Below are 16,159 nucleotides of genomic sequence, written 5' to 3' on the forward strand. Positions count from 1 at the left end.
ATGGAGGAATTGCGAGAAGGGGATGGCATTTTTGCAAGAGACGGGGTGAGAAGAGGAATAGTCCAGATAGCTGTGAGAGTCAGTAGCCTTATAGTAGACATCAGTGGATAAGCTGTCTCCAGAGATAGAGATAGAGACAGAAATATCTAGAAAGGGGAGGGAGGTGTCGGAAATGGACCAGGTAAACTTGAGGGCAGGGTGAAAGTTGGAGGCAAAGTTAATAAAGTCAACGAGCTCTGCATGCGTGCAGGAAGCAGCGCCAATGCAGTCGTCGATGTAGCGAAGGAAAAGTGGGGGACAGATACCAGAATAGGCACGGAACATAGATTGTTCCACAAAGCCAACAAAAAGGCAGGCATAGCTAGGACCCATACAGGTGCCCATAGCTACACCTTTAGTTTGGAGGAAGTGGGAGGAGACAAAGGAGAAATTATTAAGAGTAAGGACTAATTCCACTAGACGGAGCAGAGTGAATACATATGGTAGAAGTACTTAGAACACAAGTTCTGGAGTTCAAGTATTCCTATCACAACCTTCCCATAACTACTGAAAATACCATTACATAATCAGTTCTTCAGAAATATCACAGCCTGAATGATTATTGACAAACTTGCTTTAAAACATACAGACAAATTGCTGCAGGAATGCAGCAGGCCAGGCAGCATCTATGGAAAGAAAAGAGTCCACCTTTTGAGCTAAGACCCCTCATCAGCATGATAGTTACTCCAGATTTCCAGCATCTGCAGAATCTTTTGTGTTTAAAATATACAGTAGCATTTTTCTTGTCATCAGGATGTGACAAGGTATATACAAGCAACTGAATGCCATATACTAGCAAGCATTGTTGTAATACAGTTCTGAAAAGATAAGCAGTATGCAATAGCAAGATCCAATGTTTATCTATAGAGGTACAGTGTGGAATAGGCCCTTCTAATGCCCAACAACCCTGGATTTAACACTAACCCAATTGCAGGACAATCTACAATGACTAGTTAACCTAACAACCAGTTTAAAAAAAACTCATTGAAGGATAAATATTAAACAAGAATCTTTACATGCTCCTGAGGGGTTGGGGTGATGGTGTGAAGTTGTGCGTAAACGTGATGTTTCATTGTGTCAAAGGACAATACAGCATAGATGGTCCTTCTGCCCATCTAGACCTGCACCTGGGCCATTGTCCTCCATACTCTTCTGATTCATGTACTTATCCAAACTTCTCTTAAATGTTGGAATTGAACCTGTATCGACCACTTCGCTGGCAGTTCCTTCCACACTGTCACCACCAAGTGAAAAAGCTCCCCCTTAGGTTCCCCTTAAACGGGCGTCCTTTAAGAATGGAGATGAGGAGGAATTTCTTTAGCCAGAGAGTGGTGAAACTGTGAACCAGTCAGATGTGGAGGCCAAACCTTTATGTATATTAAGGTAGAGGTTGATAGACTCTTGATTGGTCAGGGCATGAAGAGGTACAGGGGAGAAGGCAGGAGATTGGGACTGAGAGGGAATTGGATCAGCCATGGTGAAATGGCAGAGCAGACTCGATGGGTCAAATGGCCTAATTCTGCTCCTGTATCTTATGCTCTTAAATATCTTGCCTTTCACCCTGAACCTATTAGACATAGTTCTTGTCTCACCCAAACTCAGTAAAAAAAATGCCTGGTTGCATTTACTCTATACTCCTCATAATTTTGTCTCCCCTCACTCTCCTACATTTCAGGGAATAAGATGTCATGGATCTTGATTTAACAATCCTTTTCTAATGTTAAAAAAGGCAAGTTAGACACTGTAACTTTATGACAGCATTTCTAGGGTTTCCACGCCATTTGTAATCCTCTATTTGCCTTTGTGGAGCTCTGATATTACAGGTCTCAGATATCCAGCAGTATATCATAAAGTATGACCATTATTCAGTCAGCTACAATACAAGCTGAGGGAAAACATTTCAAAGGCTCTTTTATTATCAAAGTATGTATGCAGAAATACAACTCGGATTTGTCTTCTCCAGATAGCCATAAAAAGAACAGAAAACCATAGTAGTTGAAAAAAAGACATAAATCCCCCCTGCATGAAAAGAAAAATACACAAAAATTCGCAAACCTCAAACCCAACCCCTCCTTTGCATAAAAACTAACAGGATCACCCAACCCCCAGCCTGCCAATCAGCAACAGGAAAGAATGGGTGAGAGCATGAAAAAAAAGCATAAAACTGACAGAGGCCAATGTGAACTACATGTTATAGATCCATGGTACAAAAAGCAATCAATAACACTATACATATTTCTTAAACATTTATTGGAAAAATTACTGAGACATCATTATTCACAAGTACAAATCAAGACCCTTTTGGATGTAATAAATCTACTCTACTTTGTACACAGCAGCTAAGTCTTCGAGTTACAATATGTAACTGGTATATTATCTTCTATCGCACGTTGGTTCCTTTTCTGTCCAGCATTCAATGACAAAGGTCAGAAAATTAGTCTCTTAGCCAGGCCACCTGAAAATAAATGCAACAGTATTTACTATTTGATATTAAACAAAATAAATATGCCACCCCATTCTTTGCATTGAAATATTGACCTTGAGGAAAAGGGGAAGTACAGGCAAGTGCTTGACTTATTTCACCAATTATTTTCAATTATTTGCTCAAATTTCAAAGTAAATACATTCAAATTTATGAAAAATAATACACAACTAAGACTGACAAACATCTAAAGTGCAAAAGAGGACAAATTGTGCAAATAATAAATAAAAATGTAGATAAGTAACACTGAGAATGTGAGTTATAGATTCTTTGAAAGTGAGTCCCTAGTTTGTTGAATCAGTTCATCACTGAGATGAGTGACGTTATCCATGCCAGTCCAGGAGCCTGATGGTCATCGGGTAATAACTGTTCCTGAACCTGGTGTGGGACCTAAGGCTCCAGTAGTACCTGACGGTAGTAGTGAGAAGACAGCATGGCCTGGACACTGGGGGCGCTTGATGAAGGATGGTGCATTCTTGTAGCAGTGCTTGTTAGCACTGTAATTAAGTTCAGCCTTTTATTGGTTAATTTTTATTATTTACACTAATCTGAAAGTTTAGAAACGCCTTTGCGTTGAGTAGGTGGTAAGAGCAAGCAATGAGTCCAAATCAACCCAATGCTTGCCACAATTCTAGAAAAACAAATTGGCTAGCAACATTTCACTAAGGGAAAAGAGAGGTATATAATATGGGGTCTTCATTTGGAGAAGCCAACAGGGGTTCAATCACTAAGGGAACAGTGGTAGATTATCATCTATTATTTGCATGCATATTACTGGTAGAAGTTGTGGTGCTCAAGATAAACCACAAGTATACAAGTTAGACAACATCTTAAAAAGCAATGTGGGGGAAGAAAAAGTGGCACTCTCCAATGCACGAAGCCTACGCATTACCTTGCTCCAGGTTTTCAGTTCGTTTACGCTTGAAGCTTGTCTTAACCTCTTGCTCCTTTAAGGCTTCTGTTGAGCAGTTGGGTCGGGGCAGTTGAGGTCCTGCTGTTGGTCCTGGACGATTACTAAAATACCTCTTCTTCAGTGCCTAGGAAGATTGCATTTCCCCAATTATACAGGAAGTGGCAAGAGGCAATCTAAAATTATGAAACTTCCAAAGAGGTGATTAATTAGTTTTAGTACCATCTAACTATGAACGATCTTGTAAATTAACACGAAGTTTGAAGTCCTTCTCTTCTTACCAGTTTTATTTCTCCTCCACTCAATGGCATTGACGTCCCAGTTGCCTCTTTACAGGTTGCATAATCTTACTCTCATCTGACACCCACATATTCATGTTAAAGTGAATTTTCGATCAGCATTCAGAATGGCGGCAGATTAGAAGTATTTACTTCTTCATTCCCAGTTATATATTCATCCTCACCACCATCATGTGCCATGTCATTTGATGTGGTCGATCATGCTCTTTTCATGACCATGATCGTTCTTGGCAAATTAGTTTGCATTGCCTTCTTCTCGGCAGCGTCTTTCCAAGACGGGTGACCCCAGCCATTATCATTACTCTTCACAGAGTGCCTGGCGTCAGTGGTTGCATAACCAGGACTTGTGATATATGTACCACCTGCTCCCACAGCTTCACATGACCCTGATTGGGGGGCTAAGCAGGTGCTGCACCTTGCCCAAGGGTGACCTGCAGGCTAGTGGAGGGAAGGAGTGCCTTCTACCTCCTTTGGTACAGACGTATCTCCACCCCACCACCCAAGTTAAATATTCATCCTCCTAAAGTACAAACTTGATCGACTGAATTGACAGCACATTGCTTTTCATAGTTATTTATATACAAACGTTTGTAAATCGGTATCATAAATAAGCATCGATTTACCTGTGTAGCTGTTATTCTTGTACAAGGATTAAAAGTAAAGAGATCTTGTAATAACTCAAGTAGGTCATCCCCAGCAGCACTGAATATATGCTCCAAAGGAGTTCCAGGAAAGCGTTTAAACGATACATAGTCTGGAAGGCTCGTCATTCCCTGCAATTAAAAGAAATATTCATGCAAACTGAAATGCCAAATCTGGATGTGGGGCATTAACGTACAACTGCAATAAACTGAGCATTTATCCTTCTGTTTTTCCAATATGATCCAGATTCGTAAAGAGCATTCATTTTATTGATATTTAATCCAACACAAGAAACTCTCGAAGATAAATTAATTTTTAGGAACAGTTTCTTCCCCTCCGCCATCAGATTTCTCAAGTCCATGAACCCATAAACGTTTCATCACCATCTTGCTCTCTTTCTTATTTTATTTTCCTTACTGTAATTTATTTTTATGTATTGTAATGTACTGCTGCTGCAAAACAACAAATTTCACAACATATGTCAGTGAGTATAAACCGGTTTCTGATTCTTTATATAACCTGATCAATGCTGCTAAGATCATTGCTTTATTTTAATGCATCATATTGTTCAAAAGGCAAAGAAAACAGTTTGGTTTATTCTTCGGACGTGCTGTACACTTGCAAGACAGAAACATTGTGCTATATTCTCCTCCTTAGAAGCAAATTTTAAGAACATGGCAAGCAGTAATCCATATCAAGCGTAGCATTATGCACAATTAATTTTAATTGATTAAAAATCTTTAGCAGAATACTTCAAATCCTCTGCCCAATTTTAATATTTATGTTGAACAGCAAAATTAATCCAAAACAAGGGGACACATGTAAGACCAATCAAATGTCAAAACTATGAAGGTGGAGGTCCAGCATTTCCTGGGGTGAGCTAACTATGCAAGTAAAATCGCATGCCTTTGAACAAGTGCTTCACGTTTCAGTGCTCGTTTGCTTATAGTTCTCATTCAGAAAACTGACTTACAGGCCACAGTTCTTCTGTCGGCGTGCCCAAAGCTTCAAATATTTTTGTCAGCTGGTCTAGATCTGAATCGCCAGGTAAAAATGGTGTCTACATCAATACAAAATACAAACATTTAAGCCAGAAATAGCTTTTGGCTATTTAATCTATTTTATTAAAGTATGTACAAATAAAGTTGAAATACAATAGTTAGAAAACAGCTTTGAAATTCAAATAACACCCTGAACATTTTCATGAATGAAAGATCCAACTCTACTGTGCCAGTGGCTAAACTAGGAACACAAGTATCCCAAACATTCTGTTCGACAAGCCCAAACATCCGCTATCAGCAAGACAGTACTCCCTACCTTCCCCACTACTGACCAGGAACATGATACACATCCTTTTGATTGTACCCTCAGCAATAATTTACCCCGTGGCTCAGCTGGAGAGGCTGCAAGTGAGGACTGGTGATGGGAGGCCTTGTTGAGGGATGCAGACACTCATCACCAGGATGTGGAGCTCAGAGTGTAGGCCAGGCTGGGGACTAGCAGCAACTACTGCATTAAAACAGACCACCCCTCCTCAGCACAGAGGAATCTCCATGGAAACAAAATGGAAAACCAATGGAAAGTGATGAAGTATCCCGCAGGATGTAGGTGGTGCATCAACACGTGGAGCAGATACTGTCTGTCACCAGCAATGGCCATGCTCACTGTGCTGGCTGAGGTGCAGTCACAGTCCTCGCCAAGCCCACTCACCACCAGATCTCTACAGATAACCATGGGGTGATTTGCTTTGTATTCGCACCAGACCTCTGGCACAGCAGTGGGAGGGTAGGGGGTTCACACAGGTCCCAGGAACAATAGTACACAGCAGCAGAAGGGCAAGGGTTCCAAAATACCATCTGATCAACCTATCTTGACTGAGCCCACATTCAGATCATCAAATCCTCACAATTACCCTGTCCCTGGGCCCAGCTTACATTTTAGGATTATCACTTCCTCTGCTGGTAGTTTGGGAGAAGTTACAGTCTACTGTTTAACTTCCTTGGGATTATCTTGTACTATTTGTCCATCGCCCTTCTGCAGGCTTGCACTTTGTACCAGCACAGCAATGACTCAAGATTAAAATCCTGGTTTTCAAACCCTCTGAGGCCTTGCTTGTAATTGTACCCATCCTTGTTACTTCCTCATCTCTGCTGAACTGTGGCATAACAGTCAGGGCTGCCTGATCTTGATGTCTATAAGGAGCTTACACATTCTCTCTGATCATTTATGTCCAGTGCTCATGGTTCCTCGCATATCGCATTAACTCTGCCAGTAAACTGGCTACTGCTCATTGCCCTTTATTGTGGATAACTGGCAGAAGGGGAGTTGATGTGCATGTGAGAGAGAACAGGTTGCAGGGCCATTGAGAGAGAGAGACTGGGAATGATGGCATTCATCTGTTATATTTGCCCTTTGGGGACAGCATGGAGCTGATGGGCCAGATGTCCTCCGGTGTTAGACTAACTTGGTAACAAGAAAGTCCTCATCACAAAACATCTGCGGTCCTCCAATTCTGCTTTCTGGCACATCCCAATTTTAGCTGTTGACTACAATCCCTCCAGCTGGTTAGGCCACAAGGTTCTGGACTAACAGACTCAACCTCTCATTCACTCATCCCTCCTTTACGAAATTCCATACATTTTCCCCCGATTAAGCTTCTGCTCAGTTACTGTAATACCTCATATTTGATAGAGCTCATCTGGAGCTCCTCAGGATGCTTCACTACATTAAACATGCTAGAAGATACTTCAGCTTTCATGCTACAACTGACCAGTGAAAAACTAAGACTTTGCAGAATGCACTCACAATATTTGTGCCCTCAGCGAAGAAGGGAACAAACATTTAAAAGGAAGAAACAAATTATTATTGGATAATATGTAACAGAAAAAGTAGTTAACTTCGCTTTAAATGTTAATAATATTTAAAGGAATTTATTTATCCAGTTACTTTCAATTGTAAGTACTTACCCGAAGGAGCAGCTCAGCCAATATGCAACCAACAGCCCACATGTCTACTCCAACACCGTACATTCTTGCTCCAAACAATAACTCCGGTGATCTGTACCACCTGAAATACAGCATTACCTTTTCATTAAAAAGGTTTTTACAGAAGTTAGGAAATGCTCAACTAGAAACTTGAGCAAGTCTCTGTCCCTCATCAATTCTAAGGCAACCTACTGCAGATTCCAAATACTCCTGGGACAAAATAATTCTTCCTCAGATCAAAGTTCAAAGTAAATTTATTACCAAAGTGCATATATGTTACCATACAGTGCCCCAAGATTAATTTTCTTGCAGGCAATCACATTGGAACAAAGCAATACCTCTCTAAGTCTCTTTTTCCTAGCCTTAAACCTATGACCTCTGGTTTTAAACAGTCTGTTTCAGGGGAGAAGTTTCTTACCCTCATAATTCTGAATACCTCCATCAGATACCCCCTCAACCTCCTGCACTCCAAGGGAAACAAACTCAACATATACAATCTTTCCTTATAACTGATTGCTCCATCCCAGGCAACATCCTGGTTAATCTGATCTGCACTTTTGCCAGTGCAATCACATGCTCCTGTGGTGCAGCCACCAGAATTGCACACAGTACTTGAAATATGGTCAATGTTTTCTAAAGTTATACTATTAAAGAAGGCAAGCACCCCACATCCCTCCTTAAACATGATACCTTCAGGTTTCTATATCTTGTACACAAAGGTCCCTTTGTTTCTCAGTACTCCCTAGGGGCCATTGTGTACAAAGCAGCCTTCTTAATCCTTCAAAAATTCATCAGCTCATTTTTATCTGGATTAAACACCTGCCCAATTTAACAAATCATTAGTATTGTCCTGCATCTCCCTCACCATCAACAACACTAATTTTTGTGTCATCTGCAAACATATTACATTCACATCTAAATCTTCAGTGCATTTAACAAATAGCAAGGGCCCTAGTACCCATCCCAGTGGTAACCACAGGCTTCCAATCACAAAAACACACTCAGCCTACTATTACCAAACCAATTTTGTACCTCATTTGCCAACTTGTCTTGAAACCCCTAGGCTCTTATGTTTAAGACCTGTCTTCCATGTGGGGAACTTGTCAAAAGGCCTTCCTGATGTCCGTTAGACTATATCGGGGGTTCCCAACCTTTTTCTATGCCATGGACCAATACAATCATGTGGACACCAGGCTGGGAACCCTGGGACTATATCAACAGCAATTTTTGCATCCATACACTTTATTACCTCTTCAAAAAATTCAATCATGTTGGAAAAACCAGGTCACCCCCAAACTAAATCAGGCAAGCTGTCTTTGTGTAACCCTGCTTTTCTAATTATTGTCTACATCAGCAAATAAAAAGCAATCTTAGCTGCCTTGTTTCTGAACAAACAGGAAGGTAATCATAAGCTGCAGAAAATCTTGACAAAATATTAGTCCACATCACTGGCCACAACCTGACTTTAAAGCTCTAGATGAACTTTCCCAACATGTAAACACTGCTTCATTCTTTCCCCATATAATCAGATCTTGGTAAGTTCTCTTGCGAGGTATTACCTTGTTACTACCTGATGTGTATACATTCTATTGGGGCTTCCAAATGATTTGGCCAAACCGAAGTCAGCAAGTTTGAGGATTCCTTTATCATCTACTAATAAGTTGTTGGGCTTCATATCCTGAAAAAAATACATTAAAATCAATATTCACAATGGTCTTCTGTAAAATATTCAAATTAAATGATTCAGTAGTAGTAATAAGAAGAGGATGTAGATGTGGTGAGGACCTACAAGTATCTTGGGGTGCACTTGGATGACAGACTTGAGTGGAGCACCAACACAGAGGCTGTGTACAAGAAGGGCCAAGGTTGCCTCTACTTCCTGAGGAGACTGAGGTCCTTTGACATATGCAGGCCTATCCTTCATTTGTTTTACCGGTCTGTTGTCGCCAGTACAATCTTCCATCTGATGGTGTGCTGGAGCAATGTCAAAAACATGGGTGATGCCAACATGCTCAGTAAATTGATCAGAAAGGCTGGCTCTGTTATAGGGGTCAAACTGGACACATTGGAGGCTGTGCTAGAACAAAGGACCCTACAGAAAATCTTGGCAATTCTGGACAATGTTTCTCATCCTCTGCATGCCACCTTGGCTGAACAGAGGAGCACTTTTAGTGATAGACTAAGACAACTGTGCTGCTCCAAAGAGCGCTGTCTGAGGTCATTCTTACCCTCAGCCATTAGTCTCTATAATGAGTCAACCTATAGCCAGGGGAGTGATGATCTCCTCCTGTTAGACTGTTTGTGGTAACTTATTTTTTATTCTTTCTACTTCTCTTCTAATATTTATATCTGTGAACTTGTAATGCTACTGTGACACTGTAGTTTCCTTTGGGATCAATGAAGTATTCTTCTACCTATCTAAAAGCTTAGATAGGGAACAGATTAACATGCTTGTGCCACATCTTTGAAAGTATCTCCAAATTAGTCCCACACCCTAGCACTTTCCCACTGCTCCTCTATATCACGTAGGTATACTGTATTACTCGCCCTCCAGTAAGTTCCTACAGATTCTGACTCTATTACCCTGTGAAGCAGATCATAACTACCCTCAATGCACAATAAATTAGGCCCATTCCCTCCCTTGTTTTTTTTTGACAGTTAGATATATAACTGCAGTCATGAATCCACTTGGAGGTGCTTTCTCTATTTGGACCTATTTCTCTATTTGATTATCTCTATTTGGACCTCACTCTCTTCCCTGTGCTGAGAATAAATTCTCCAGTACCTCCATCTTTTTGACATAACTAAAAGCCTTCATTCCAAGCATCATCCTGATAAACCACATTGTGCTCACATTAAAGTTTTGAAATATTTTTAAAAGTACAATGCCCAAACAAGTAACATAATTCCCCAGAAGATGGTTAGCCAGTGATTTGCAAAGGTTAGTGGGATTGCCTTCTTCAGTTTATCTACTCTCTTGGTTTTCCAATTTTAATAAATAATTAACCACAATTGTTTATGAACTACTTTATCAGCTGTCACCTGAATATTCAATGATTCGTGATCAAGCATTCATAGTTTGCTTTGTATTTGCAAAGCAACACATCTAAATTATAGTTCCTGTCTACACCCCCGCCCCCCAGAGCATGTTATTTCATGTTCTGCAATGCATTTGCCAGATATCAAGAAACTCACAGAACGGTCACAACACGAGGCCATTCAGCCCATTGAGCCTACTCAAGCTCCATGAAGGAGTCCTGCTCACCCTACCCTCTCTTCATTTCCCTCCACTCGCCTTGATTTCAGATACTTCATCAGCTTCCTACTGAACCTGACTCTGCTACTGTCCTGGTCGTTCATTCCAGATTACAGCCACTCTGTGTTTTAAAAAATAAGTTTTTCCCCTTAAAAGGAAACTCTCAATACTCAAGACATGGCTGAAACAACATTGCATAAAATTTCATGACTTCTTTGATGTCTATAAATCTATTTATACAGAAGAGAATTTCACGTTTTTTTAAAAACGCTTTCACCCTGTATTATGCACACTCGTGGATCTCTGTTCTGCTACACTTTTAGAAATAAGCCATCCACCTTATTTCGCCTCATCTTGGTCTATTGACAAAATAAAACACCTTGTATTTCGCAGCACTAAATTCTCCCTGCCAACCATCCTGCATCTTCTTTAAATTCATATTCATCCATTTTATTCCTCACGTGCCTCTCAAGTTTTGTGTCATCTGCTGTAATGTAACTTTGTGCAAGTTTCAATTCCTCATTGTTCTAAGTTATTATTTGTTTTGTTGCTTGCTATTTATCCTTCTATGGCTCTTCCTCTGCATTAAAATCTCAGACTATTACAATGGAGCAGCTTCACCAGATACATAACACACTCGGAGGGCTGTATCTGTGGAGAGAAATAAACAGTTTAGGTATGGGGCCATGACCCTTCATATGGGCCGAAAAGGAAGGAAAGGAAGAAGGGCTTCTGCCCCCTTCCTTCCCCGAACTGATGAAGAGTCTTGGCCCAAAATATTGACTGTTCCTTCCCCTCCATTAATGCTACCTGACTGGCTGGGTTCAACGAGCACTTTGTGTATGTTGCTGAAAATTTTCTGCACCTGAAGAATTGCTTGTGTCACAAACTTGGAAGTCTGCTCCAGAGTATCCTGCACCATGGGGATAAATTTGAACATGTAGAGAATGTTCTCTCCATTTGCTCCTTTTCCTCTCTCCCATTCATATAGTAAGAGCATTTTGAATTTGAAACACTTTGCCCTAGTTATATAAATTAGATAGCAATTATATGAATGTAGGGATTTCAAAAAAAACTCAAGACAAAAAAGCACAGAGCTATGGAATAAACCCTACATCAGAACTGATTTTTACAATGAAGTTGCACTTAATGATGAACCAGAATCTTACTTTAAAATGCCAGTTTTAGATTAGATATAATCTATTAGAATAATGGGTAGAGTACATTCTCAGACATAACATACAGGTATAAAACAGATGCATGATACACCTTACCCTATGTAGAATCCAATGCATATGAAGATATTCTAAACCCTGGAGTGTCATTAACATATATGCTTTTATATTTGCAGGAGTCAGCACAAGGCTAGTATCTTTTATTATCACCTGTATTTAATGAAAAGGTAGTTAAAAATAAAGCTTCATGACATGAACAAAATAATGTAGTTTTCATCACATGTACATTGCTGGCCAGAAAATTGTATTCACACGAAATTTTACCTCTAAATCAGTCTCCATAAAGTCAAACACAAGACTGATGTTGGACTTGTGACCAAAGGCATCAAGAAGCTATGGAAAAAAATTACAACACATCAGGGATCGCTCCCTACACAACTCCCTTGTCCATTCGTCCCCCCCATCCCTCCCCACTGATCTCCCTCCCGGCACTTATCCGTGTAAGCGGAACAAGTGCTACACATGCCCTTACACTTCCTCCCTTACCACCATTCAGGGCCCCAAACAGTCCTTCCAGGTGAGGCAACACTTCACCTGTGAGTCGACTGGGGTGATATACTGCCTCCGGTGCTCCCGATGTGGCCTTTTATATATTGGCGAGACCCGATGCAGACTGGGAGACCACTTTGCTGAACATCTACGCTCTGTCCGCCAGAGAAAGCAGGATCTCCCAGTGGCCACACATTTTAATTCCACATCCCATTCCCATTCTGACATGTCTATCCACGGCCTCCTCTACTGTAAAGATGAAGCCACACTCAGGTTGGAGGAACAACACCTTACATTCCGTCTGGGTAACCTCCAACCTGATGGCATGAACATCGACTTCTCTAACTTCCGCTAAGGCCCCACCTCCCCCTCGTACCCCATCTGTTACTCATTTTTATGCACACATTCTTTCTCTCACTCTCCTTTTTCTCCCTCTGTCCTTCCGAATATACCTCTTGCCCATCCTCTGGGTCACCCCCCCCCCCCGTCTTTCTTCCTGGACCTCCTGTCCCATGATCCTCTCGTATCCCTTTTGCCTATCACCTGTCCAGCTCTCGGCTCTATCCCTCCCCCTCCTGTCTTCTCCTATCATTTTGGATCTCCCCCTCCCCCTCCAACTTTCAAATCCCTTACTCACTCTTCCTTCAGTTAGTCCTGACGAAGGGTCTTGGCCTGAAACGTCGACTGCACCTCTTCCTACAGATGCTGCTTGGCCTGCTGCGTTCACCAGCAACTTTGATGTGTGTTGCTTGAATTTCCAGCATCTGCAGAATTCCTGTTGTTTGCGTTTAAATTCACTACTGCGAAGCCTCTTCCGGTGATGCCTACACCGAAGAAGTTCAGATCCTCTCTTCGACGGGAGTTCAGTGAAACCATCTCTCACTGCTCCCCATCTGTAATTTCTTCGGCTCTTCAACTTTTGGACCACACTTTGACTCAGACTCGCTATCACAGCCATATATCCTTTCTTGGAACGTGCCTCCGTCGCCAACTTACTCCAGTTGGCTTTAGGATTCGTTTCCAAGCCTCTCAATTTGGACCTTCTGAGGATCCCAGGTACTCACATTTTATTGACTCTGCCTCTCGCCGCTTCTTCCGTCAAGCTCTGAAGGCGACGCTCTCCGCCACGAGGAGGTACTTGGTGTCCCTATCCCAGACCCTTCCACACCTTCGGGACACTTTCTTCGCCGTCTGTAATGGTCCTACCCGTTATTTCATCCTCTGTCGGATTCACGCCTGCAATCGCCGTTTTTTTGACTTTGTCATGTTAGGCAAAGATCGCAAGATCCTACATCTACGCACTCCAGAGCCTGCCAGCCCCGACGCTAGCAGGCATGAACTTCAGATTGCAGCCCCTGCCATTGATCTCGCCGGCTCCAACATCTCAGGGCATATTCAAAACCCGGACTCCAGAAACGACCATGGACACCTTCACAGTGATTGCGCAACCACCAACTGCGACGCCAGCCTTGAACTCCAGGCCGGGTCTTCAAGTGCTACTGTTGTGACTCCCGTCTCCCCTTCCCCCACCACCACTCCGCAGCCCCGTCTCCCTCAGATCCCACCGTCAACTCCTGGGTACTCAGAGGCTCCACCTTCCTCTCACCCCAACCCTCCCCTCTCCACTGACACCCCCAGCCTCCCCACTCCCCCCTCTGATCCCAGCTGTCAAGATTCCAGCCTTGAACTCCAGGTCGGGTCTTCAAGTGCTACTGTTGTGACTCCCGTCTCCCCTTCCCCCACCACCACTCCGCAGCCCCGTCTTCCTCAGATCCCACCGTCAGCTCCTGGGCCCTCAGAGGCTCCATCTTCCTCTCACCCCAACCCTCCCCTCTCCATTGACACCCCCAGCCTCCCCACTCCCCCCTCTGATCCCAGCTCTCATCCGTGCCGGGTCTTTACCATCCCCTCCGACCTTCAACTGTCGGAGGCAGAACGCTCTGTTCTCAGTAAGGGCCTCACCTTTGTCCCCCTTCGCCCACACCTCAGCGAGTTCCGTGTTCGCCACGATGCGGAACTTTTCTTCCGCCGTCTCCGTCTCCAAGCCTACTTCTTCGGCAAGGACTCTTCCACCCCCACCGATGACCCCTTCTCCCATCTTCGACCCTCCTCTTCTTCATGGACACCCCGCTCTGGATCTCTTTATTGCTAACTGCCGACAGGACATCAACCGTCTCGACTTCACCGCACCTTGTCCCCATTCCAACCTCACTCCTTCGGAACGCTCTGCTCTCCACTCCCTCCGCACTAATCCTAATCTTATTATTAAACCCGCCGATAAGGGGGGTGCTGTTGTAGTCTGACGTTCTGACCTCTACCTTGCTGAGGCACAGCGACAACTCACGGATACCTCCTCTTATTTACCCCTCGATCGTGACCCCACTAAGGAGCACCAGGCCATTGTCTCCCACACCATCACCGACTTTATCCGCTCAGGGGATCTCCCATCCACTGCTACCAACCTTATAGTTCCCACACCCCGCACTTCCCGTTTCTACCTCCTACCCAAGATCCACAAACCTGCCTGTCCTGGCTGACCTATTGTCTCAGCTTGCTCCTGCCCCACCGAACTCATTTCTGCATACCTCGACACTGTTTTATCACCCCTTGTTCAATCCCTTCCGACCTATGTGCGTGACACTTCTCACGCTCTTAAACCTTTCGATGATTTTAAGTTCCCTGGCCCCCACCGCTTTATTTTCACCATGGATGTCCAGTCCTTATATACTTCTATCCCCCCATCAGGAAGGTCTCAAAGCTCTACGCTTCTTTTTGGATTCCAGACCTAATCAGTTCCCCTCTACCACCACTCTGCTCCGTCGAGCGGATTAGTCCTTACTCTTAATAATTTCTCCTTTGGCTCCTCCCACTTCCTCCAAACTAAAGGTGTAGCTATGGGCACCCGTATGGGTCCTAGCTATGCCTGCCTTTTTGTTGGTTTTGTGGAACAATCTATGTTTCGTGCCTATTCTGGTATCTGTCCCCCACTTTTCCTTCGCTACATCGACGACTGCATTGGTGCTGCTTCCTGCACGCATGCAGAACTCGTCCACTTTATTAACTTTGCCTCCAACTTTCACCCTGCCCTCAAGTTTACCTGGTCCATTTCCGACACCTCCCTCCCCTTTCTAGATCTTTCTGTCTCTGTCTCTGGAGACAGCTTATCCACTGATGTCTACTATAAGCCTACTGACTCTCACAGCTATCTGGACTATTCCTCTTCTCACCCTGTCTCTTGCAAAAACACCATCCCCTTCTCACAATTCCTCCATCTCCGCCGCATCTGCTCTCAGGATGAGGCTTTTCATTCTAGGACGAGGGAGATGTCTTCCTTTTTTAAAGAAAGGGGCTTCCATTCCTCCACTATCAACTCTGCTCTTAAACGCATCTCCCCCATTTCACGTACATCTGCTCTCACTCCATCCTCCCGCCGCCCCACTAGGAATAGGGTTCCCCTGGTCCTCACCTACCACCCCACCAGCCTCCGGGTCCAACATATTATTCTCCGTAACTTCCGCCACCTCCAACGGGATCCCACCACTAAGCACATCTTTCCCTCCCCGCCTCTCTCTGCATTCCGCAGGGATTGCTCCCTACACAACTCCCTTGTCCATTCGTCCCCCCCATCCCTCCACACTGATCTCCCTCCTGGCACTTATCCGTGTAAGCGGAACAAGTGCTACACATGCCCTTACACTTCCTCCCTTACCACCATTCAGGGCCCCAAACAGTCCTTCCAGGTGAGGCAACACTTCACCTGTGAGTCGACTGGGGTGATATACTGCCTCTGGTGCTCCCGATGTGGCCTTTTATATATTGGCGA

General features: G+C 43.4%; 1 protein-coding gene across 1 annotated transcript in view; it reads right to left on the minus strand.

Moving 5' to 3' along the window:
• Positions 1-1,957: 1,957 nt before the first annotated feature.
• cdk7 (cyclin-dependent kinase 7) overlaps positions 1,958-16,159 on the minus strand; it is a 31,271-nt gene continuing 17,069 nt past the window's right edge. Inside the window, exons 5-12 of the mRNA XM_063049339.1 lie at positions 12,112-12,180; positions 11,887-11,997; positions 8,916-9,034; positions 7,339-7,438; positions 5,346-5,432; positions 4,354-4,503; positions 3,414-3,558; positions 1,958-2,494 (exon numbers count right to left, since the gene is read on the minus strand). Coding sequence (XP_062905409.1) covers positions 2,466-2,494; positions 3,414-3,558; positions 4,354-4,503; positions 5,346-5,432; positions 7,339-7,438; positions 8,916-9,034; positions 11,887-11,997; positions 12,112-12,180 — 810 coding nt within the window. The 3' untranslated portion in view covers positions 1,958-2,465. The remainder of the gene's footprint in view (positions 2,495-3,413; positions 3,559-4,353; positions 4,504-5,345; positions 5,433-7,338; positions 7,439-8,915; positions 9,035-11,886; positions 11,998-12,111; positions 12,181-16,159) is intronic.

Source organism: Mobula hypostoma, chromosome 5, assembly GCF_963921235.1.
Source record: "Mobula hypostoma chromosome 5, sMobHyp1.1, whole genome shotgun sequence".
NCBI lineage: Eukaryota > Metazoa > Chordata > Chondrichthyes > Myliobatiformes > Myliobatidae > Mobula > Mobula hypostoma.